At 43.3% G+C, this 25,153-nt stretch overlaps 1 protein-coding gene across 3 annotated transcripts in view; it reads left to right on the forward strand.

The window, feature by feature from the left end:
- The window catches only part of NPAS2 (neuronal PAS domain protein 2), a 148,015-nt gene that overhangs the window by 88,358 nt on the left and 34,504 nt on the right, over positions 1–25,153 (forward strand). For all 3 annotated transcript variants that reach the window (XM_005283251.5, XM_005283252.5, XM_065580890.1), the window contains exons 8-13: positions 14,694–14,812; positions 17,808–17,890; positions 19,311–19,417; positions 21,046–21,193; positions 23,750–23,831; positions 24,846–24,987. In XM_005283251.5, coding sequence (XP_005283308.2) covers positions 14,694–14,812; positions 17,808–17,890; positions 19,311–19,417; positions 21,046–21,193; positions 23,750–23,831; positions 24,846–24,987 — 681 coding nt within the window. The remainder of the gene's footprint in view (positions 1–14,693; positions 14,813–17,807; positions 17,891–19,310; positions 19,418–21,045; positions 21,194–23,749; positions 23,832–24,845; positions 24,988–25,153) is intronic.

Genomic DNA, 25,153 nt, shown 5'->3' on the forward strand with positions numbered 1-25,153 from the left:
TACTGAACTTTCCCCTTCACCACCTCTCCAGGGAATTGTTATTAAATGTTGTAGCACTTCATGACAAAGCGTATGATATTGTAGGCTCCCACGAAATCCCAGCCATGTTGTTAGATTTGCTCCTTGTGCCATTGCGGCCACTAAAGCATTTAGACTGGATCCTCTGAGATGCCAAGCAGGCTCAACTCCCATTGACTTCAGTGGTGGTTGGGATCACTGAGTACCTCAAAGGAGCAGATCTATGAATCCCAAACTGTTCAGTTTTGCATTCCGTCCCCAGTACCCTGTACTTATAGAATAAGAAGGGTAGAATTAAATTAAGCAAAAACCTTAATACAGTATATTCAGACTGAGGAGATAATTTTTCAAGGGACGAAGAATAATTTGTATGTAATGTGTTTTAACAAATAGGTTGCTATACAACTATTCAGAGACAGAAAAGAAACACTTCATTATTACTTCTTCTTCCCCTGCCCTGCAGAGTTTGCCTTAGATATTTTGTCTGAATTCCAAAGAGTAGTATTTCAGAAGTTGCTGTTATTGTTCCAAATGGGTCATCCTCTGCAAAAAGTCCTCACTGTGCTTTCCAAAAGCCACACACCACATTATGAAAAGCTTTCCTGCCCCATTTAACTTTCTGGTCTTGATCCATATGACTAAAACAGAAATGCACATACAGCATGGTAAAATGTATTTCTTACTTAGTTACATGTGATTTGTGGGTTTATTCATATAAAAACATAAAACTGCCTTTCTATTTTCTATGTTTATTCTCTTTACTGTGCTGAATGACGTGAAATTTAGCAGAATGACATACACACAAACTGAGCTGTGTAGCTTTCTAGAACAGAAGCTTGATTTCCAGTGATGACGCATAAGGATACATTTCTTACTTGGAGAGTTTTTGATCGATTGATCTACAGAGATTCTCAACTTTTCTCCATTCATGATCCTAAAACTGCCCTCTATTTTCCTACCATGACACCATATATCAGCGCAGAGACATAGCTCTTTAATAAAGGGCAGTTGCTATTGTTCAGAAAAATAACTTTTTAAAAGTCTGTCCCTGGAAAATTCTCCCCTAGTTTAGTGTGTTAAAAGGTTCTCTTTAAGGGCCTGATTTGAAGTCCATTAAAGTCAACGGGGGTATCTCCATAGATGTCCATTGGCATTGACTCAGACCTCAAATGTACCAATTTATAGCTTTCATATATTGGCAGGTATTGTTTTGTGCTTTAATTCATTTTTGTTCTTCCTCTTTCTTTTCCTTCTGACCTAGCTAAAATTTAAATCCAGGCAGGTTCCAGCATTAAAAACGTCAGAACTTTCCCCTTCACCTTTCATGGCCCCTTTTTCTAAATCTCTCCCTCCGTTCTTCTCCCTTTCATCCTCTCATCTGTCTCAAACCCTTCTGGTTGATAAGTGGAGTTTTGCGTCTCTCTGTCTCCACTTGGCAAGATTTCATCTCTCGGAATCTTTCTTTTTCTTCCATGTGGCAGAGATGTGGGATCGGGAAAATGCCACCCACCTACTTCAAACTATGGGATCAGTGGTGGTTGGGAAGCAGGAGAGCACAGGTTGGAGATAATAGGAGTGGCCCTATCTCCTCCAGAGGCTCTGTTGGGCTATTGATCAGCTGGAGGAGGAGAGAAGATGATTGGTCTCTTGCTTTTCCCTTTAACTGATTTAAACCTTAGCTTGGATCCTTAGGAGTCTGTTTTTCTTGTTTCAGCAGCTCTGCCTCGCCTCCCTTTAACTGTGGGTTTGGAACTGTGTTTAGCAGATGCTGTGGTTCTGACTGATTGCCTGTTTTAGGGAGTCACCAGGGAATTTCTTAGTTCCATTGCGATCAAATTGGCAGAGGCCTGATGGGCTTTTTGCCTTCCTCACAGCCTCCTGGAGGCACAGTTAGGTTAAATAGTCATAGAATTTAGTCATTACAGACGTCCCCCCAGGGTACTGGTAATACTTGATAGGGTTGTTAGTTCTTCACAGGTCTCTAGGGTGGTTAAAAAGATAAAGGGGCAGTTCCCAGAAGTAAAAGACCTGAGAATTTGCTGACAGGCCTTGTGCTCATGGGATAGGGGTGCTGTGGATGTGGGCTTGTGTGTATGCGAAAGGATTCAGAAGAGGAAGCTGAGTCATAGGGGTAGGCTGAGGAGAGTCTACCCCAAATTATGGATTGTATGGTAGGAGCCCTGTAACCTCCACACTGGAACCACTTAAAATGCCTGGTATGTGAGAGTATAGGTGACAGGTGGGTAGCTTCCCCCCCCCCTCCCCTTTGTGCCAAGTTTAATCAAGTTGTGGCAGTTTAAAATCCATCCAGTGTCTGTTCTCATTCACCAACATCTGTGTTAAGGGGAGAACTGCAGCATTCTCTTCTTGATTTTGGTTGGCCTCTGAGTTGTTAGAGGGCCCAGCAGCTTCAGTGCCATCAAGTTTTTGGTGTGAACAGAAGTGTGCTGGGTTTCCTGCTGTGCTCCGGGGGAGAAGGCTCAGTAAGGCAGGAGCGGGGCTCCCAAGAGTCAGGCTCGACTGCTTGGCAAAACTCTTTTCTGTTCCTTGGCAGGCTACCAAGCTGTTACTTCCCTGGTACAGAGGGAGCTGTATGTGATTGCCAGATGGAAATGGTAGAATTATCAATAGTAATACAGAAAAGGCAGAAGTGTTCAATACATATTTCTGTTCTGTATTTGGGAAGAAAATAGGTGATGTAGTGTCATATGATGGTGATAACAATCTTTCCATTCCACTAGTATCTTAGAAGGATGTTAAACAGCAGCTGCAACAATGAGACATTTTTAAATAAGCAGGTCCAGATAACTTGCATCCAAGAGTTTTAAAAGAGCTGGCTGATCAGCTCGCTAGACCATTAATGTTGATGTTCAATAAGGCTTGGAGCACTGGGGAAGTTCCAGAAGACTTGAATAAAGCTAATGTTGTGCCCATATTTAAAAGGGGCAAACAGGATGACCAAGGCCTGTCAGTATGACACTGATCTCAGGCAAAATAATGGAGTGACTGATACGGGACTCTATTAATAAAGAATTGAAGGAGAATAGAATAATTAATGCGAGTCAACATGGGTTGGTGACTTGGAAGAAAACATAAAATCATCACTGATAAAGTTTGCCAAGCATACAAAAATTGGGAAAGTGGTAAATAATGAAGAGGACAGGACACTGATTCAAAGTGATCTGGATCGCTTGGTAAACTGGACGCAAGCAAATAGTTTTAATGGGGCTAAATGTAAATGAGTATATTAGGAACAAACAATGTAGGCCATACTCACAGGATGGGGGATTCTATCCTGGGAAGCAGTGACTCTGAAAGAAATTTGGGGATTATGCTGGATAATCAGCTGAACATGAGCTCCCAGTGCAACTTTGTGGCCAAAAGGGCTAATGTGATCCTTCGATGCCTGCATAGGGGAATCTCGAGTAGGAGTATTTGGCACTGGTGTGACTGCTTCTGGAATACTGGGTCCAGTTCTGGTGACATAATTCAAGAAGGATGTTGATAAATTGGAGAGGGTTCGGAGAAGAGCCACAAGAATGATTAAAGAATTCGAAAACATGCCTTATAGTGAAAGACTCAAGGAGCTCAATCTGTTTAGCTTAACAAAGAGAAGGTTAGGGGGTGATTTGAACACAGTTTATAAGTACCTACACAGGGAACAAATATTTGATAAATTGTCTTGTCAGTGTGTCACGCAAAGGTATAACACGATCCAATGGCTGGAAGCTGAAGTTAGACAAATTCAGACTGGAAATAAGGTGTAAATTTTTAACAATGAGGGTAATTAACCATTGGAACAATTTCAAAGGTCATTGTGGATTCTTCATCACTAGCAATTTTTAAATCAAGATTGGATGTTTGTCTAAAAGCTCTGCTCTAGGAATTATTTGGGGTGAAGTTCTGTGGCCTGTGTTACACAGGTCAGACTAGATGATCACAATGGTCCCTTCTGATCTTGGAATCTGTAACTCTATGAAACAGTAGGCCGTGCTTTTTGGTTGGTGCTGTTCCCTCAGCCCTGCAGGAGCAGGAGTGTAAGGGAAACACAACAGCTTCAGTGACCGACTCAGATTGCTCTGTAGCTCACCATGGGGTTGAGACCTGCTGGTCTAATGATTAATTATTCTTTTTTCCATTAAATAAATACCAGTTTTCCAGCCAGTTTCCCTTTTTCTGCCAACCACACGTTGGCACCTCAGCAGGATGCGACGTCAGCACTCCTGGACAAAATGTCCACGGTAGAGGGGTGTGAGGAGTAGGAGGGGAGAGAGATTCCAAAGAATTGCATTGTGGTACTCTTCCCCCGGCCCCAGAATCTGCCTTTGAAAGTTGTTCTCGAAGGAAAAAATAATGAAGCTAGGAATAGGAAAACAATTAGCCAAGTACACTGGGAAGGAAGAAGAAAAAATGAAGCTTAATTAGCAAGATAATTCCTCATGAATGCATGCAAGAATGTTTTTCCTTGTAGCATTTGACAGCAGTGAACATGTTTTTACGCATGGGGACTTGGTAGAGGATGTTCTTCCTTTAGTAAAGATCTCTTATTTTTTTTAGTCCTTTGATGCCATTTCTGACCTAAGTTTTTAGCAACTTGTTTTGGCTCTTTCTGGGAAATATTCACTGAATGTACTCTGACCTCGTATTTCTACTACATTAATATGAGTTCCCCTTCAGCTTATTTCATGCAGGCTGTATCTGATCAGAATATGTAATTGTTAAGTTCTGATTCATGTAATGTCAGACACATTCATGATAGGAACAGTCAGTCTAATAAATCTTTTCCATGTTTCCTTTTCATTTAACCTTCACTAAAGTTGGAAGTTGCACTAGATCCATGTTGCCTCACATACTCTTATTCAAAACTTTTTTTAATAAGTCACTAATTTTCTTTCATGTGACCTTCCCTGAAGTATCTGCTCATTAACCTCAAAGGTGCATTTATTATTTTTAATTATTTATATTACAATAGTGTGTAATACCCCAACTGAGATGAAAGCCCCATTGCGTTGGGCACTGTACAATCACACATCTCCTGATTCCCACTCCAATGCCATATACACTAGGCCATGCTGCGTCCCTAGGAGATATGTTTGGTCTTAGAGCAGCATGTAAAGATGGACTTTAGTGATCTAATTCTGAAGGTTGAGATTTTCGAAGCCAACTAGAGCTTTTACTCACACAACCCTCACTAATTTCAGAGGCATGTCTGGCTAAATCCCCTAGTCAGTTCTGAAAGTCTCAGCCATGAGCTTTTTTTTTTTTTTTTTTGGTACCTTGGAGATGCTACAGAGACCCTTCCATATAATACAGTGCAGACACCTTGCATGCAACAGGCTGATTGTTTGACAATTATTTTCACTTTTCAATGATCCAGATCATATACCCTTGGCTCCACCCATGTAACAGTCCTCCACTCGTTGAACATCCCTCCTACACACAGAAGGAAGGCTCAAGACACCTTCCTAGCACCTTGTCCCCACCCCTATGCCCCAACTAAGTGGGAGGGGCTTTGTGAGGTCTGGAGTCTATGCAGCAGGGAAGGGAGGGAGGCAGGACGGAGATGCTTATGGCTCAGTGGAAATTACCCAGAAAAGTTAATATAGCCAAAGGCACATATTCACTCTTCTACAGATCTCCTTACCTCAGGGACTAGCCACAGACAGAGGGGATCCCTGGCAGCATATCTGTAATGAAGCTGGGCTGACAGAGAGGAATCGGGGTGCTGGGAGCCAGAACTGTTAACACAGGAACACTAGGTTTGGAGGCAGGTTCCATGGCTTTGACCACAGAGAGCCAAACCCTGATCCCTGATGATGTGCTGTGAGGCAATCTCTGTGACTGTGTCTTCATTGCAGAGTTAATTTAGCTCCAGTGGAGTCACCTCCTCTCAAATTAGCCTCGCTTGAGTGAGAGTGACCTCACTGTCTGAGCAGCACAGAGTGATTGTGTTGACAGCTGACAAATTACGCTAATTTAAACTGTTGCCTGTCTCCTCTGATGTGCTAGACACGTGTTTGTGTGTGTGGATGAGACGAGTTAGGGGCAACACTCGAGTGATAACTCGAGTTAGCTCTGCAGTGAAGACAAGCATTGTAAGGAAGTGCTTCTGAGCATAGGCGCCGACTCCGTGGGTGCTCTGGGGCTGGAACAACCACAGGGAAAAATTGGTGGGTGCTCTACGCCCACCGGCAGCTCTCCGCCCCACCCCCCTACCCCAGCTCACCTCACCTCCGCTCCGCCTCCTCAATTATTTTTTAGTAATAGGTGGTTTGGTGAGCTCTGTTATTAACAATGAAATAAAATTGATTACAATCTGTGATCGTTCACCTGTGGTATTGCAAGCTGTTGTCTCCTGAAAAACAAGGGACTACCAGAATATGGGGGTAAAACTCCTCTTTACTACTTGACACACAATTTAAAAAGTGTGTGGGGAAAAATAATTTTTTTCTTTGAGACGAACAACAACCCTTTGGTCTAGTGAACAACACTTCCAAGGCATACTTAAGGGGTAGGATGATATTCTACTTCTCCCACATAAAGAGAGCCAAACAAGCTGAGCTGGTGAATTTAATGGAAATGCTCAACTATGCTTATTCACCCACTTTGGTTAAACTCCAAGACCAGTGTCAGATATGAAATGAATAAAATAACCTCAGCACAGGCTGAATTTACTTTGGTTAGACTGAAACAGATGTACTGGGAATCTGGCAATAAAGCTGGGTAATTATTAGCACATGGCCTTACAATAAAATCACTAAAAGCTAAAAATCAATTCAATTCACTCTAGTCAGGGCCAGAGTGTCACTGGTCATTAAAGAATTAATGAACAATTCTCCAAATTTTACCAGTGCTTGTATTTAGAGGAAGACCGCCCCATCAACCAGTTCTTTGAGGAATACACCCAACATCTGCAGCTCCCCCCAACTAACAGAAGAACACTAAATTTGGCTTGATTTCTTATTACATTCCTCTGACATTATGGCTGCTGTAAGCAACAGGTATGGCCCTGGGCCTAGATGGCTTTCCAGCTGAATTTTATGCCCAGTTCAGGCACCCTGGCTCCCAAACTGACCGAATTATATACAGAAGCTTTTGTTAGAGGAACCCTGTCCCTCTCAGTGAATGAAACCTTATCTCAGTCACTCTTAAGTCTGGAAAAGATGCTCAGGAATGTAAACCAATATCCTTAATCAACTCCAACATTAAAATATTGTCTAAAATCCTAGCTGGACAATCAGAAAAAAGTAAAAAGGAACATAATACACGTGGATTTCATACAAAAGAGACATGAGTTGGACAACACCGGTCAGGTTATCGCTGTGCTGTCCTACTATCAAAATCCCTTGAAACCAATGGCAGTTGTGTTACCGGATGTGGAAAAACCCTTCAGTAGAGTAATTTGGAGATATTTGGTCCTCATTCTACACAAATTTGGATTTGGTCCCTCTTTCATTTCCTGGATTAGACTTTTGTAGTCCAATTTTAGCTCGCATGTCATAACCAATAACTATATCTCCTTTTCTTTCAATCTCCACCATAATTCTAGACAGGGCTGTCCCCTGCCCACCCCCACCCGCCTTTGATTTGGCCTTAGGGTTGCTGACAATACAAATAAGGTCATATCGGGGGATACAGGATATAAAAACAGGATCCGAGGAGACAAAAATCATCTTACATGCTGGTGATATGCTTTTATTCATCACGAACCCCTTCAGACCATCCCTAACATTACAAATTATGGAATTATTTGGGAAGATCGCAAGGTACAAAATTAATTGGCATAAGTTGGAAGCTCTCTGTCTCCCAAGGGGTGCATAATTATGCCATTTTAGATAATACTTTTTTCCTGGCAGCAGGTGCAAATCAGGTACTTGTGAGTCCTCTTTCCTAGGAACATAAAAGAAATAGTAAAAATTAATCTCAAGCCTTTTATCACACAGAAAGCTTTGGATTTACATAGATGGCTAGCCCTCCATCTATCCCTTTTGGGCAGAGGTAATATATTAAAGAGAATGTCCTCCCGAGATGTCTATTTGTTCTTAGCTCCTTGCCAGTTTATATTCCCCCAAATATTTTTTTTCAGATTTAACAACCTTTTAAAAACCATATTGAAGGTGTGGGCAACAAGCCCAGAGTATCCTTTAAAAAAAAAATACAGCTGCCTATTCTGTCAAGAGGCTTTGGTCTGCCCAACCTTAGGTTTTATTATATATCCTCAATTTTGAGCTAAATACCACAATGGCTGACCCCTCGACATGAGTCTGAGAAAAGGGACCTGATTGGGGGGGGATGGGACCCGATAACAGTCTTCAAATATATTAAGGGCTGTTATAGAGCAGATGGAGAACAATTGATCACCATGTCCACTGAAGGAAATAACAGGCTTAATTGGCAGCAAGGTTAGATATTAGCTTAGATAGGAAAAACTTGCTAACTATATGGATAGTGAAGTGCTAGAATAGGCTTCCCAGAGAGGTTTTGGAATCCCCATCACTGGAGGTTTTTAAGAATAGTTTAGACAAACACCTGTCAGGAATGATCTAGGTGCAGGGAACTGGACTCAGAGCCATCCCTTGGGAAGGGTGAATCGGGGCAACTGCTCCCGGCCCCGCGCTTTGGTAGGCCCTGCAGGCCAGTGCAATTGGCTGGCATGGTCAGTCCTGGAAGAGATGAAGCCATCACTTCTGCCCCGGGCCTCGCACCCTCCTAGGGATGGCCCTGACTGGACTTGACATCCAGTTCTTGAGGTCCCTTCCAGCCCTACATTTCTATGATTCTATGCTCTCCCTCCCCCAGGCTCCTCAGCCTGGCTGAGCAGGGGGAAGGGACTGTAACCCCACTGCCACTAGAATAAGTCCTGAACTCAGACCTCTACCATTTCCATAAAGAGAAATTCGTTACAATTTTTGCTGCTAGGAAAGCCTGGTATCTGGTTGCTTCTAAGTTTAAGTATCATCCCTTAGTACACTCAAAGACTTCGATTTGGAGTAAGTCCAAAATTTTAATTGCCCATAGTCCTGTTCTGTGGCTTAATTGGATTTTAAAAAAGGATTGTGAGCATAAACAACATAATTGAAAAGGATTCCTTCATGCCCTTTCCTCGCCTAAGGGAGAAATTCCAACTGGGCCCAAAGAAGAAATGGCAATTCCTGAAACTTAGACAAGCTCTGCAACTCCAATTTGGGCCAAATGCCCTTGCAACACTGGGCCCCCTTAGTTTTGGGGCTTTTTGAAACTGTTATATTGCATACCTAGGTCAGGGGCCAGAATGTATTCCTATCCATCAGGCAAAGTGGCAATCAGTAGTGACAATGATAGAAGGAAATAGGAACAAGAACTTTCAGTCTCCCTTACCAATATTCAGTGGACTCAGATTTGTTCCAATATACATCACTGCTCACTTGGAGCTAAGATTAATGCATCAGAAAATTATTTGGAGGATGTACTGGACTCTATATAGACTTTTCAGATCCAGAGCAGTCACCTGTGTGACAAATGCTGGCACTGCAATGCAGCAGCACTAGTTTATACCACATGTTGCCCCTGTAATCCATCTTTTTTTTGGACAGTGGTAAATATTTGGGCCAATTTCTTTCTCTTTATCAGGATGGAACTGCAGGCTGACCATGCCATCCTAGGCCTAACCAATCCATCTTGGAAACTAAAATCCTTCAAAAAACTTTGGTTGGAGAGCTCTGATGGTAGCTAAGTGCCTAATTATACAACAATGAAAGTTCCAAGTGTGCCAAACTATTGAAGAATGGTACCCTGACTTGGTGAGCTTGGCAGCAATGGAACAAATAAGGTTTTGCAGTAGAAACAAGATAGGCTTATGGATATATGATCCTCATTTTTTGGAATTATTGGAATAATCACTTAATCAATTAAATTGCCCAATGGGTAACCCTATTTTTGTGTGCAGTGCTTCCTAGTCCCCTCCCATCTTTCCAACTCATACCCTCTTAGTTCCTTTCCCCCTCCCCCTCCATCCTATCATTCCTCTCCTGCCTTCTTATTAATGTTTTGGGCATTTGCTTGATCATTTTCTCGCTCTCTATGCTCTTCCTCTTTCTCTTCCATTTCTCATTTTTTTCTGAAAGGGAATAACTCCGTGGATTAGTTTATGATTTTAAGTATCAGGGGGTAGCCATGTTAGTCTGTATCTACAAAAACAACAAGGAGTCTGGTGGCACCTTAAAGACTAACAGATTTATTTGGGCATAAGTTTTCGTGAGTAAAAACCTCACTATCCGAAGAAGTGAGGTTTTTACTCACGAAAGCTTATGCCCAAATAAATCTGTTAGTCTTTAAGGTGCCACCAGACTCCTGGTTGTTTTTATGATTTTACTTTACAAGGAACCCCAAACTGGGGCTCAACAACAACATGACCATTGTTACAAATGTCTTTAACCAGTCAAAGATTGTCTTTGTTTTATTACTTTTTGCCCTTAATAATGAAGATGTTTGGACTTATTTTGTTGTAAAATCCCAATAATTGACTCTCTACTCCAGGTTAGATTCCTTTCTTCTCTTTGCTGTATCTGTTATGTTTATCATCTGTGTTAAGATAAGCAATAAAGAATAAATAACACACACACTCAAAATGTAAACAGCATATATTAGAGGGTTGTATAAGAAACAAATGGTCTGAAACATTCTAAATTAAAATAAAAAGTGTGGGTAGACCAGTTGGATGCTGTGTCATTCTCAACTAGATAATGGAGCCTTTGTTTCATAAATATATTCCATTCATTTCACATGCAGTGATCTTTGTCCCCAAAGGTAGAAATATTTGTATCCATGGATTTTAGGGCTTGTATTCTTTTTTTAAAAAATTTTTGTAACATCTATGCCCCTAATATTCCTGCTCCTGATTTTTTAAACTCTTGTCAACAGTAGCTCTGCTCTGTCAATAGCAAAATCCCAAATTTGACAGATACATTTACTGCATAGCAATTCTTATCCTTTCTGGATTACATTTTCCTTTTGGGAATATAATGCACTATTCTATTTTGTAAATGCAAAATTTAGGACTGTGTTTTGCCTTTTTGTACAAACACAGAAGTATCTCTGATTTAAGCTTGTTCATACCAAATAACCTAAAATGCTCCAGTGGAAATACCAGCAGTATTTCTCAGCCCAAAAGCTTTTCTGTTGTGTCTTCCCCACTGAGCAAAGTTAATAGGCTCACTTACCAGTTTTTTAATTTATCACACCTGCATTTAGGAGACTTTGCTTAGGCCCTTTCGGCCTCTTAGGATCCATCCTGCATACATTTAACTATTAGAATTAAGGGTTACTATTGGGAATGGTCCTGTTGACTTCACATGTGACTGCTCATGGTGTTGAGAAGTATGCCTGGAAGTAACTTTTTACAGTGCCCTTAATATGAGTGTGTATCATGCCATTGATTTTTAAACAGAACTCCCTTCTGAGATTCAAAGTACTGCAAAATACTCAGTGGCATGATAAAGCCCATGTAGAACAATGCAAATTGCTGCTTATGCAGGTTCCTCCTATTTTCCTGCAGTTCATACTCCTTTTCCATTTTCTCCCACCTCTTTTATATAAGTCCCACAGAAGCCCTCATATAAGCATACAAATGCAGCAGCAGAATTGGAATACAAATTCTTAGGAAGTCCTAAGAGGAACAGCAAATACACACCTTACTTATGGAAGGAGAATATTTCCCTTAATTTTTATGTTAATAATACGGTCAATTATGCCCTTAAGGCTCAGGTAGAGGATGTTTCATGTCTAGAGATTTTTTTAAATTATACAGATGCTGACATCTGCACCACTTTCTTAAATGTGGCATTTTTCTTCTCCTTTGTACTTTTTGGCTCAGTACATAAACGAATCCACAATGGTCTGATCTGATTAATCACAGATGTGAATTCTCTACAGACTACTTTTTTTTTCTGTTTCTCACTGTTATTCATGTTATCAGCTATGTATTGGTATAGTGTGACTTTACCATAGCTTGCATTGGGTTCAAAAAGCATGTGTAATAAGTTGGCTTAATACATAAGCCAGTGAAGAGAAGTCCATTATAAAAAGCCAGTACAGCAGATACCCAACATAAAAACTGCTAGTGAACTACCCATATAGACTAATATACAAATTGGCTGAAAGGCAGCCTTTCTTCACCAAAGGGCACATTTGCCTCTGGTGTGTGGTACAGAAAGGAGCCAGTGTAGGAGGGCGTGGCCATCCCTCCCTCTCAATCTCCAAGGGAGGCCAGATCTCCTCCCCATCACACATTTAGAATGGTAATCTGTAAAAGGGGAGAAATTAGCTGTCTCTAGACCTCAGGCCCTCTGGCCTGGGCCTACCAGTTATCTGTCATCAGGGCTCAAGCCCTCAAGCAGGGCAACGCATGCAAACAGCATAAGGGGCCCTGAGGCAGGAGAGAGTAGTTTATAGTCCAGGAGCCCAGGCCCTTCAGCAGGGCCAGGCACCAAAAGTCTAAGGCTTCAGCCCTCAGGCAGGGCAGGGCAATACAGGGTCTAGTGTCCTAGCTCTGGAAGACAGTAGACTAACATTGGCCTAAGGTGGGGAGGCTGCCACCCCAGGGGTGAGGTGGCAAGAGGTTATGGGGACACAGGTCCACCCAACTCCACCAGGAACCAGCCCAGGATCCTAAGAGTGGCAGATTGTTCCACCACTGGGTCAACAGGGAATCCACCCACAACACAGTGGCCTGGATTCAGGCAGCAACACAGCCAGACTAGAGTAAGTTGTCCCTGGGCTATTTTCTACCATTCCCTCAGGGTGTACCTAGGTCCTGGGGTCACCCTCTGCCTCCCCAGGATATACCACCAGTGGCAGTTCAAGCAGCTCCTCAACATGAGGCATGTCTGGCAGCCCTGGTGAGTCCTGGGGACAGCAGAGATCTTCTGCAGGCTCCTGCTCTAGCAGCAGGTTGGAAGCATCTGTCTCCCTGCAGGACCCGCCTTTAGTATTTCCTGTTCCTGTTCCGCCCCTCTTCTTCTGGCGGGGTGGGCATGGCCTTTCTGCTTCCGCCCATCAGGGGTGTGTGCAGCCATCCCTCCCTGTCAATCTCCAAGGGAGGCCACTCCTCCTTGCTACAGCCAGATTGTGAGAAACTTGAGAAAATAGAGTCCAGGCCACAGATAGAGGAGAGAAAGCTCTATGGTAGCATCCCCCCACCTGCAATTGCTATGCAGATTGAACTCTATGTGTCAAGGAGCTTGGTCAGCTGAAGAGTGCAGGAGTCAGGGAATAGCTCCTCACCATGCAGGTTCTCCCAGGAATGTTCCAGGTCCCATTTGAAGTCTGTCGTATTGACTTCAGAGGTAGCAGGATTGTGATCTCCAAGCAGCATAACTTGGGGTGTAATTTTCTTTACTACACGTGCTCTGAAGAGCAGGAGTTCATCCTCTGTGACACTAACATACATTGGGATCACAGGCTAGCTAGAGGCAACTTGACGACTTTGCAAGCCATTGCTGAGAAATGAGGGCCTGAGGGGCATGCAGGTACCAATGGACCCTGAACATGACATGAGACCAGTGGAATCATTAAAGACACAGTTAGCAGGCCACCATAAAAAATTGTGGCTATAACCCTTTTCAGCCCCTCTCCCAGTCTACTGTGCCAAGAGAGAGTGGGGCAGGGACTCTCAAAAGATGCCCTACTCTGAAGACTAGAACTACATGCTAAAGCCTGCTAGATCCTGCTTTTCTTTTGCTTAAAATAATTATAATTTTCAAACCTCAGTGCTATTGGGAGGAAGGGACTGGGAAGGATTGGGAAGGATGAGCGAGAGGATTAGGGTGGACAGGGAGGCTGGAGAGGGCCCAGTGATGGGGGGCAGGTTGGGATGGATTGAAGGGAATGCTGGGGGCCAAGGGCTCAGGGAGAGGGTGTGGGTGGACTGGGGAGAGATTGAGGAGGAAGTGGGGACTGAGGGTCCCCACTGATCCAGGCTGGGAGTGGGGGGATTGGTAAGGACAAGGGGGTTAGGGTAGATGGTGCGGCTGGAGAGGGCCCAGGGCTGGGGAGGCTGGCTGGGATGGATCAAAGGGGATGTCGGGGGGCCTATGGCTGAGAGAGAGGATGTGGGTGGACTGAGGAGGAGTTGGGGAGTGAGGGGGGCTGAAGGTTCCTCATGGATGCAGGGAAGGATTGGGGAGGATGGGCAGGGATGAGAGAGAAGGTTAGGGTGGATGGGGGGCTACAATTGGGGTTATACATTTTAGTGTCTGAAGAAACATGCCTACTAACTCCATGAAAGCCTCAGTGATATTGGTCTAAATGTTTTGCCACCAGTGACTTAATAACACCCTTCAACCTCTAACAACACTTCTTTCATCTGCTGCCTACAAGTAATGCAGTAAGATCGCTAAAATGTATATTGTTATTGTGAACGGTGAAAAGGAGCAACTGGATGTGTAGGTTTTCTTTCCAGAAAGCTGTTGTAGATACCACCAGAAGGTTTGTCCTTACTTTTTATAAACACACTTCTTACTTTGAGTTAAGCTCTCATGTCTTTTTGCCTAACATGACTGACTTCGATTCAAATATATGCATATAAGCTTTAAAAGGTTTTGAAACACTCCTCTGAGTAAGATTTCTTATTAGTGCTTTCAAATCTGTAAAATATTCAGTCAGGTCAAACCTGCTAATCTTGCTTTTTCCCTTCCCAGTGCCTAATTCCACTTGTAACTGCTTTGATGGTGCTGTTCCACAGGCTTATAGAACATCACTAGGAAAACAAGTCTGTTTTGTTGCTACTGTTCGACTGGCAACACCTCAGTTTTTAAAGGTAAGTGCATGTAATGGAGTGCATTAGTCTTAGAGGTACTGTATATTCTTTCAATCTCTGTACATGCAAAATTCCAAATTTTACTAACAGAGTTGATCAGAATATAGAGACTTCACAATCATGAATCAAAATCCAATATAGAATCATAGAATATCAGGGTTGGAAGGGACCTCAAGAGGTCATCTAGTCCAACCCCCGCTCAAAGCAGGACCAACACCAACTAAATCATCCCAGCCGGGGCTTTGTCAAACCTGACCTTAAAAACCTCTAAGGATGGAGATTCAACCACCTCCCTAGGTAACCCATTCCAGTGTTTCACCACCCTCCTAGTAAAATAGTATTTCCTAATATCCAACCTAAAGATTCCCCACTGCAACTTGAGACCATTACTCCTTGTTCTGTCATCTGGTACCACTGAGAACAGTCTAGATCCATCCTCTTTGGAACCCCCTTTCAGGTAGTTGAAAGGAGCTATCAAATCCCTCCTCATTCTTCTCTTCTGCAGACTAAACAATCCCAGTTCTCTCAGCCTCTCCTCAAAAGTCATGTGCTCCAGCCCCCTAATCATTTTTGTTGCCCTCCACTGGACTCTCTCCAATTTTTCACATCCTTCTTGTAGTTTGGGGCCCAAAACTGGACACAGTACTCCAGTGAGTATACACTATATACAATGAGTAGGGTTATTGGTCTGTTGCAGGGTTGATGGAAATGGTGTTGGAAATGGTGATATATCTATTTCTTTATACTGGGAAATGCAATCAGGGGATGCCACTTGGATGCCTAGTGTGGCATTCCTTAGCTGTATTTTCCCAACACTGGGATGGAGCAGCAGAGTAGAGATGCTGACACCATGCCCTCAGTTGGCTAGACAGGTGCATTAAAATGACCCTTCCCACTCTTCTCCCATCATGACACTAGGAAATTCACTTTTTGAGGACGGGACACTGCATTCAGCCTAGCACCAGCCACTGCTGTTCTTAGTTGGCAAATGTAAGCTGCTGTATCGGCTGTCCTATCCTCTGAGTTTAAGAAATCTAATTGAGACAAATCTCATTTGACAGCATTGGTCGCTCAACCTCACGCCAATACTGCACTGGGATTTTTAAAGGCATTCTTGACTGATTCACAGCCCTGACTGTACAGTCTCCTCTGGAAAAGCAAGAATACTTCTCATAAACTGCAATAGTAGTATTCTTACTAATAGTACTCTGAATTTCCTTTCCTTTGTGTAGTTAAAACTCAACGTTAATGTTGCATTAACATAAACTGCCAATGATAATAAGTGACTGTGTGTTGTAAGTGACCTGGAAACGGCTCGGGGAGCCAAGAACTGCTGAAACAAATCTTGGCTCCTCAATTTACTTGCTATGACCTGGGACAAGTCATTTAACATCTGTGTCTCAATTTCCCACTCTAAAATACTGATCTTTCTGATTGTCTGAGCAAAGCGATGTCTAGCACTCTGCTCTCTCTCTCTGTTTGTCTGTAACATGATAACCTTTAAGTGCCACATCTGATCAATGGGGGTGGGCACAAAGGAGAAGAATGGGAGCACACAGACATGGGAGACATCCCCTCCCAGGCATGGGGGTGTGGATTGCAAGGAAGGAGATGAGAGGGTGAACACAGAGAACTTGTGGGGTTGAATGGAAGAATGCAAGGAGGCCCTAGTATGTGCAGTGAGGTCTGCCTAGAGATGCAACAAAGTGTGCAACCCTCTAGTATATTATTATTGCCATCATCGCTCTGGAGCAGGGATTTTATTTTTTCACAAAGAGGCCCCAGTCCTACCTACCATAATGTGTTTACTAATTATTAATATCACTTGCTCCTGTAGGCGTTGGGAGGCTTAATTAGGGCCAGGTTGTTCCTGGCTCTGGTATGAATGCATGTAGGAGTGGGACGTGAGAACAAGGTGAAAGGAACCTACCTCTTTATGCCCCTGTACAAAGGCTGGGCAGAGTTTCAGTCCTTGCACTCAGGATACCCAAGGACTATGCTTCCAGGTAGCATGCTCCAGTGGTTAGCATGTGGGCATGGGACTTAGGATACCCAGATTCAGTTCCCTGTTCTGCCACAGACTTCCTGTCATATACTCTCTCTTTTCCTTCAGTTCCTTAGCTGAAAAATAGGCATAATAGTATTCCCCTATCCCACAGGGATGCTGTGAGGATGAATGTATTAAAGGATTGCATAGTGCTCAGGTACAGTGGTAATATAGGAGGCCACATGCATACCTCAGATTGATCCACAGAGGTGTGCTGCCCCTTCTCACATAGGCCAGTGGTGTTGAATTTCTACAGGAGGAGAGAGCACAGGTTCAAGGGTGCAACAGCAGCTAAGGGCTCCTGGAGGCAACGTGACTGCTAAAAGCACAATGCTTCTTAGGGTGTGTCTGCACTGCGGTTAGGCACTTGCGGCTGGCCCATGCCAACTGACTCAGGCTCATGGGGATCAGGCTATGGGACTGTTTAATTGCAGTGTAGATGTTCGGATGCAAGGTGGGAGGGTCCCAGAGCTTGGGCTACAGCCCGAGCCTGAATGTCTGCACTACAATTAAACAGCCCTTTAGCCCAAGCCCCTCAGCCCAAGTCAGCTGGCATGGGCCAGCTGTGGGTCTCTAATTGCAGGGTAGACAGGCAGAGTTCCTGCCTGGGTTGTGCACTATCCTCTAATGTGGGCTCTTGCAATGCAGCAGTTGTGCTCTCGCTATCTGTAGAGTGCTTTAAAAACATAATATCCTAAATACTGTAAGAAATAATAATGATTATTAACTTGGCATGTATTGTAGAGTATTCTTTTCTTACCCTATGCAATAATGTTAGTATCAGTTTGTATTAACATTAGATTTCTATTCAATATTACTGGTTGACATCTGTACTTTCTATTTGATTATATTCCTCATACCTGCTGTGTATTCCTATTTAACAAGAAACAGATGAAGCTGAGAGATAAAGTTAACAATCTTAGTAAACAGATCTTCTTCCCAATGCAGGAAATGTGCATAGTTGAGGAACCTTTAGAGGAATTCACTTCAAGACATAGTCTGGAATGGAAATTTTTATTTCTGGATCACAGGTTTGTGAGCAGAAAAACATACTTGGTTTTGTTTGTATCTATTTACTGCTATTTTCATTAGCTAGATTCTGTCAAATAATATTATGCTTCACATCAAAATAATTTGAAGAGCCTGGTTATCAGCACTGTTATGACTAAAATTGCTACAAAAGCTGATGTTTGATTTCACTGATTCTGGAGCTGGCTGATTTTGTCTGTATTTATTTTTTCATCAATCTTTATTACACAACTATTGTGTATTAAAAATGTTTTTTTTTTCCTGAGAGTATTTTGATTAGCCAGTCCTTATCTGTATTAAAATGGCAGTAGGCTATAAGTCTAAGAACAACAATTTCCAACTAGTATACAGCTAATTGGTTAATCCAGAAATCAGAGGTAATAAATCCAAAAAGGCAGGAGGAGGATTTTGTGTGTGTGTAACCTGTGCATTGTAGAAAAATGTGCCATGAAAATATTACTTTCCAAATTCAGCCATGTGTGCAATTCCCATTGGGCCAGTTCTTGAGGATCACGGAGGGCAGCTTTGTGCTGGTTTGACCCATCTTGGGGCAGTCGGGCTGGCAAGGTTAGAGGTGTGAAATGGCTGCTCAGACGCTCCATGTTCAGGTCCTGCAGAGGCCCACAATGAAAAGAAGCTTATGCGTGTTATCTCCCTGTCTATTCCTCTGGTCTCATTGGGTACTCTTCGCCATGTGGGAGCCATAAAAGCTGCTGTTGCCTAGAAAAGTTGTGGTTCTAATGAAGTCACTTGCCCCAGGGGAGAAACAGGGAAAGGCCTGAGAATGGGGCGGTGCTCCTCAAAGCAGGTTCTTGAGAGGATATTGGGCATTCCTTGGGGGCTCAGTTCCCTGTTACCTTTTTCCTGCAAGGGAGATCTCTGTCTTACGGGTCTATGACCTCTCTAGCTGGCTGGCAACTTTGTTCAAGAGCTGCTAGCTAGCTCTGGCACTGGGTGGGGAGAGATATTGCTCAGCTCCTTTGCTGTCTCTCCAAGTCTAACTCAGCCAAGGAGACTCTGCCTCCCCACAACAGGGACATCAGGGTGACACCACATTACTCATGTCACCATTCCTTGGTGACACCACTGCCATGTAAGGCAGTTGGATGGGGACTGAAGTCACAGGCAGTGCCTTGAGGGGGAAGGAATTACTATAGATCAGTGCCATGGTTGCTCTCCAGTGGGACTTCCTCTCGCAGGATGCCCGTGCCACTCTGCAGGTGTGGAACCCAGACAGGGAGCTGAGTTACAGCTGAGCTCCCTGCCCATAGAGCAGAGAAGTCAGGATTTGACCCATTGATTTCAGTGGGAGTTACGCATGTGTAAGTGAGACTGACTTTCTGAATTTCCTATTTAATAGAGGAAAAGTTGCTGTGTGTTTCATTGTTTTGATGAAATAATTTGTACTGTGCCCATATGCAGAGCGCCGCCTATTATAGGATACTTGCCCTTTGAAGTGCTGGGTACTTCTGGCTATGATTATTACCACATAGATGACCTAGAACTCTTAGCAAGGTGCCATGAACACTGTAAGTATTGTATAGTGTAAGCTCATATGAATTCATTGGCATGCCTGTTCTCAGTAAAATGCAGCTTCAGTTAAGATAGGTGTAAACTTGGCGGACCAGGTTCTTACCTCTGGTACACTGCTATAAACCTGTGAACTGACTTTAGTGGACTCGTTTCAGATTGAGTGTGCGGTAGCTGATAAGACTTTGGCCTAGAGTTCTTTAGCACTTAGAAGGCCAGATCCTGCTTTTGTTATTCACACAAGTAGTGCCAATGACAAGCAGTCAAGTGGACTCATTGCATGAGTGAGGCAACCAGGATTTGAGCTACATTCTGTTATTCCAGTAAACTCACACAGTCTTGGAGAAGGTCAGACTTTATTATCCCTGGTGTTGTTCAATATATATTTAAAATCAGGGATTATTTAAATGTATTCTATTAGGATTTTTAAAAAAACACCATTTGCTAAGTGAAGAAATATAAAAATCAAGCAATCTTATTCAAATAATGCTTATAGCATTGATGGTAATGTCTCAGTCTTATTACTCCGCTATGGAGTGAATACCTTCAGTCAAAATTAGTTTTGGGATTTTGACATTAAAATAGAAGGCTAAATGCATTGAAGTGTGAGACCCTTGATGTTAATAAAACTAAAGCAGGGGTGAATTTGGCCCAGGAGGGTTTAAAACATTCAGGACAAGTGTAAACTACAAAATTAAATTGACCTAAATTACATCAACGTACAATCACCACAGTAATTAAATCGCTTTTGCGTATCCACACTAAACTCGCTGTGTTGGCGGTGTGCGCCCTCACCAGGAGCACCTGCACTGATTTAACTGCCAGTGTGGGGCATTGTGGGACAGCTTCTGAAAGGCAGCAACAATCAATGTAAGGAACGCAGTCTCTAGTCTACAGTGACATTGCATCGACCTAGCTACATCAACCTAAGCGCTACGCCTCTCACGGACGGGGAGTTCTTAAGTTGGTGTAGTGGGCGAGTTACATCAGTGGGAGCTACATTTTAGGGTAGACACTTACAGAGTTAGGTTGACGGACCTAGCTGCCTTGCATCAACCTAACTCTATAGTGTAGGCCAGGCCTCAGTCATGTCATCTCTGAAATCTTGACTGGCTGGGGAATTCCATTCAGTTTCAAATGATTTTCGTCTATGCCTTATGTTATCTCAGTGTATAGACTTAAGGCCAAATTTTGCATGGATTTGAACTATGTCATAGAAGCCAGTGGATTTGCACAGGGTGTAAGTCTGCACAGGATTTAGTCCACCTTTTAAGGCATTCATATGCTGTATTTTTCTGCTATGGAACTCAGACCTTTCACATACAGTATTATAGTCTTAGAAATCAATGCCAGGTGCTTATTTGGCTAATTTGTGACCGGCACTTAAAACACAGAAAGTTATATAAAAGTTGTAGTTATTAATACATGGACATAGTTAGCATTCATCATATTTGTGCTATTTATAAGTATACTGTTGTATATTTAAAATTTCAGAAAGGGATACCTGGTGACATACATGATATGTGCTTTTACCATAAATCCGAGAGAGATTTCTTATGAAACTTTTAAAAAGATATTTTTCACATTTTAAAATTTGTTATATGCGGTGTCCATTTTCTACTAACAGTGATGCAGTTTGGCAAGGGAAAGTCTTGTTGTTACCGGTTTCTGACCAAAGGACAGCAGTGGATCTGGCTGCAGACCCATTACTATATCACCTACCATCAGTGGAACTCCAAACCAGAGTTCATTGTATGCACACACACCGTAGTAAGGTAGGAAAAAGACGTAGTTATATTTGTCACCATTGTAATCAAATCAGACTCTAGGGACCTAAAAGCACAAGAACATATGGACATTTTAATGATTTCATAAAGTCCCCTTAAGAGTCTTTCACATAACAAAACTGAAGTCTGAATTCTGTAGAGAAAATAAGCTTCATTAAACAAATATGATCAGGTTAAGTCTGTCTTCATGCTGCATGTACCATATGAGAACAAAATTTGTCAGTCATCAGACTCTTAAAATCAGGGGCCAGATTATTGGTTGCATTTGGCCCCCTGTGCGCCAATCCTATGATAGAAAGGGGCCGTGAAGTATCACATTACAACTACTGGAGAATTCCCTCTTCTAGGTGTAACCCACACACCTCCTGGGTGTGGTGTTTTGTCCCATCTACTGGCACTGAGGCCGAGAAAGAGAGAGATTAATGAGTTTGCTCTACAGCCTTAGCTAACAGCCATATGTTTTTTAGCTCATGCAGTAGACGCTCATGCACTAAGCTCCAGATACCCCAGGTTCGATCCCAACGATTGGGGTCTGTCACTGTTATAAGTGGGGGCTCATCTGGGAGTCTCTGAAGCTTGTGATATGCTTACTTAGTTAGGGGAAGTATGTAACCACACACCTCCTGAGTGTGGTGCTCTGTCCCATCTAGTGCCACGGGGAGGGAGGGAGAGAGAGAGAGATTGATTTGCTTTACAGTCATATGGCTTTTGGCTCATGCACTAAGATCCAGAGGCCCCAGGTTCGATCCCGCCTGCTGACAACTGGGGTCTGTCAGCGTTACATAGGGATCATCCATGCATGCTGTATGGCAAATGTAATGGCAGTAGGCCGCCTCTCTAACAGCATCTGACACAAGCGCCAAGGCTAAAGAAAAGAAAGAGTGAGGCCACAATATTGATTCATTCCAGCTGTTCTTGGCTGAGGGAGTGGCCCCTTGGGGCCAGAGGTGACTAGGAGTAGGTTAAAGCAGTTGACCAGCTCGCAAATAGGGAAATTGCAAATTTGGCTTAAAGCTACCGTTCATCCCCATCCCCTCTGCTCAGCTGGAACAGAAAATCAGGACATTCAACTGTATAAAATAGTACAATACAGCTTTTGGGTGTTAATGCAGTGTAGGTGACAGGGTATTTCCAGTGTTGCTTTTGAAACAGACCCCAATAAGGAGGAGGCGGCATCATTCCCTGCTTCCTACACAGTGTTAACATAAAGAACCAGAAAATTAAAAAACTTCAAGCATATTTCAGAGTAAATAAAATTCTGATGTTTTGGGGACTTAGACAATCACAAGCCACTGAGGTCCTGATTCTGTCCCCTGTTCCATCCCCGACACCCCACTCCAGGAGCATAAAGAGGTCACAGTAGGCTAGGCAGGAGAATCATAGGGCTGCTGTAAGTGGCCCGATGCTGCCCAGGCCCCGTAGGATCCAGTGTAAGGGGTGTGCTAGGAGCAGTTGTAGCACTCAATGCAATGGGGTTGTAGGGCTGCAGAGCAGCCGATAGACAGCCTGCTTAAGAGTGGGGTGGGATGGAAGTGAGTGATGAAGGTTTATGTGGCAGTGGAGGAACAGGCTTAACACTTAATTTTCATTTCCTGACATTCTAATATTTGGGTTTTTTTAAAGTGTGGAACTTTTGTAAAGAAATTGTAACATTGTTTTGAGTTGGACTCAGGGCCGGTGCAAGGAAGTTTTGCGCCCTAGGTGAAACTTCCACCTTTGCCCCCCCCCCCCAGCCCTGTGGCAGCTCCCCACCCTGAGGCACTGCCCCCACGGCAGCTCCCCCCCCCGCCCTGAGGCACCCCGCAGCAGCTCCCCCCACCCCAGCTCACCTCTGCTCCGCCTCCTCCCAGAACACACCGCCCTCGCTCTAATTCTCCTCCCCTCCCAGGCTTGTGGCGCCAAAGGGAGGGGGCATAGCAGAGGTGAGCTGGGGTAGGGAGCCCTGCGTCAGCTTCCCCCCACCCTGAGGCACCCCCTCAGCAGCTCCCCACCCCCTCGGCCCGGGGAGCCGTGCAGTAGCTCCCCACCCCCGCTCACCTCTGCTCCACCTCATCCCTGAGCACACCGCCCCCGCTCTAATTCTCCTCCCCTCCCAGGCTTGTGGCACCAAACAGCTGATTGGCGCCACAAATCTGGGAGGCGGGAGAAGTGGAGCGGCGACCTCGTGCTTGGGGAGGGGACGTAGGAACGCTGTAAAAAAAAATTGGGGGCACCACTTTTTGGCGCCCCCAAATCTTAGTGCCCTAGGCAACCGCCTCGTTTGCCTAAATGTAGCACCGGCCCTGGTTGAACTCCAACAAAACACACTTTCAGCCTTAATGTTTTTTTAACAAATGTTTTGTTTGTGAATGGATATATAGAGGGGGTTGAGCAGAAATTGAAAATAAAAACACAGTCCTTCAAATCATATGCATTAAATGTGACTTGATTTCATTTATCACAATGATTTACAACAACATATAATGTTGCTCTGTTTGTTTAAAATGCATTTTATAAAATAAAATTATGAAATGTTACTCATGTAGAATTATATTTTTCAATTAGTTATGCAGATGTTCGAGTGGAAAGGAGACAAGAACTGGCCTTGGAAGCTGCACCCTCAGAAGTTGTTTCTTCAGCACTAAAGGTATAACCAGATATGTTTTTCATAAACATGCAGTAATTGTGACCCATTGTGTTAACATTTCCAAAGATCTAGTAGCAATGCTGATCTAGACATATTACCTGAATTTTATACTCCAGAATTCATTGAGCTCTTGAACAATTATTTAAGTGAACTGGAGATGAGCATCAAAGGACAAACTTAGAGATCAGAGAGAGTGGTGAAACACAAAGCCTGGGCATTGGCATTGTAAGCTTTACCATGCGTCCTTGCCAACATGCTACAATTTGACCTAGAGGGACCATTTCTGAAAGTGAGATTCCTTTTAGAAGGATCATCTTGAGATTGTTTTTCATGCACAAGAATACTGCATCCTGCATATGAATGTAGAGTGTACAAAAGTTATTTATAAGCAGGACCCTGTCACGATAATACCTGAGTCTTTCGTGTAATATATCGCAAAAAGCATCTGAAGTCTTCCTAGATCAACACATGGCGATACCAAGATAAGCCAATTTTAGGAGGAAAAATTCACTCCTGTGTTGACTTGTCTGCCAAATTCCTGCCTAGAGTGGATCAAAGAGTCACATTTATTACAACCTGAAAAACAGGCTTTAAATGAAATTGCCAACTCATCCTTAACCACACACTGACATGCATATGTCTGAACCTGTCCAAAACGTACTATCTGAAGAACAAAGGGTCCAATTTAGTGCATTGCTGAGTGGTTCTGGGTGTTGTCACTCACCACTGAAGGAAGAAAGAGATTCTGCAACTCAAAGGACTGGACTAAAATTGAATAGCCTGCAAGGTCTTTCCACAACAGTAAAAGCTCATTCATATGCAATTGGAAGGTATAGCAGAAGTAGATGTCATAGACATTCTGGCCCAGGTCCTCTGCTGCTGTAGATTGCAATAGCTTCATGGAAGTCAGTTTATACCAGCTGAAGATCTGACCCTACAAGTACTGTTAGATACATGACAGAACACCATACCCTGTCAGATGTAATATGATGGGTTTTTTTTTTTTAATTTTAGGACAGTGGCTTAGGCTTGAATGCCGAACTGCACTTTAATGCGCTTGAAATAGGCGTCTCAGTTCTCAATACTAGTCGGACACCCTCTGTATCATCTAGAAGCTCACGCAAATCTTCCAACACTCCCATGTCTGACCCTGCATGTAAGTAATGTTATTATGGAGCTCCTGTATCAATACTTTATTTTAAAATTAGCTAAATTACCCCAATTATCATTCCTGGTGGTATAGTAGTTACTGGTGAGATGCTGAAGGTGCTGACGACATGTCCATTAATTCCATCGCCCATGGACGGGTATGTATTTAATTG

Source organism: Chrysemys picta, chromosome 1, assembly GCF_011386835.1.
Source record: "Chrysemys picta bellii isolate R12L10 chromosome 1, ASM1138683v2, whole genome shotgun sequence".
Lineage (NCBI taxonomy): Eukaryota > Metazoa > Chordata > Testudines > Emydidae > Chrysemys > Chrysemys picta.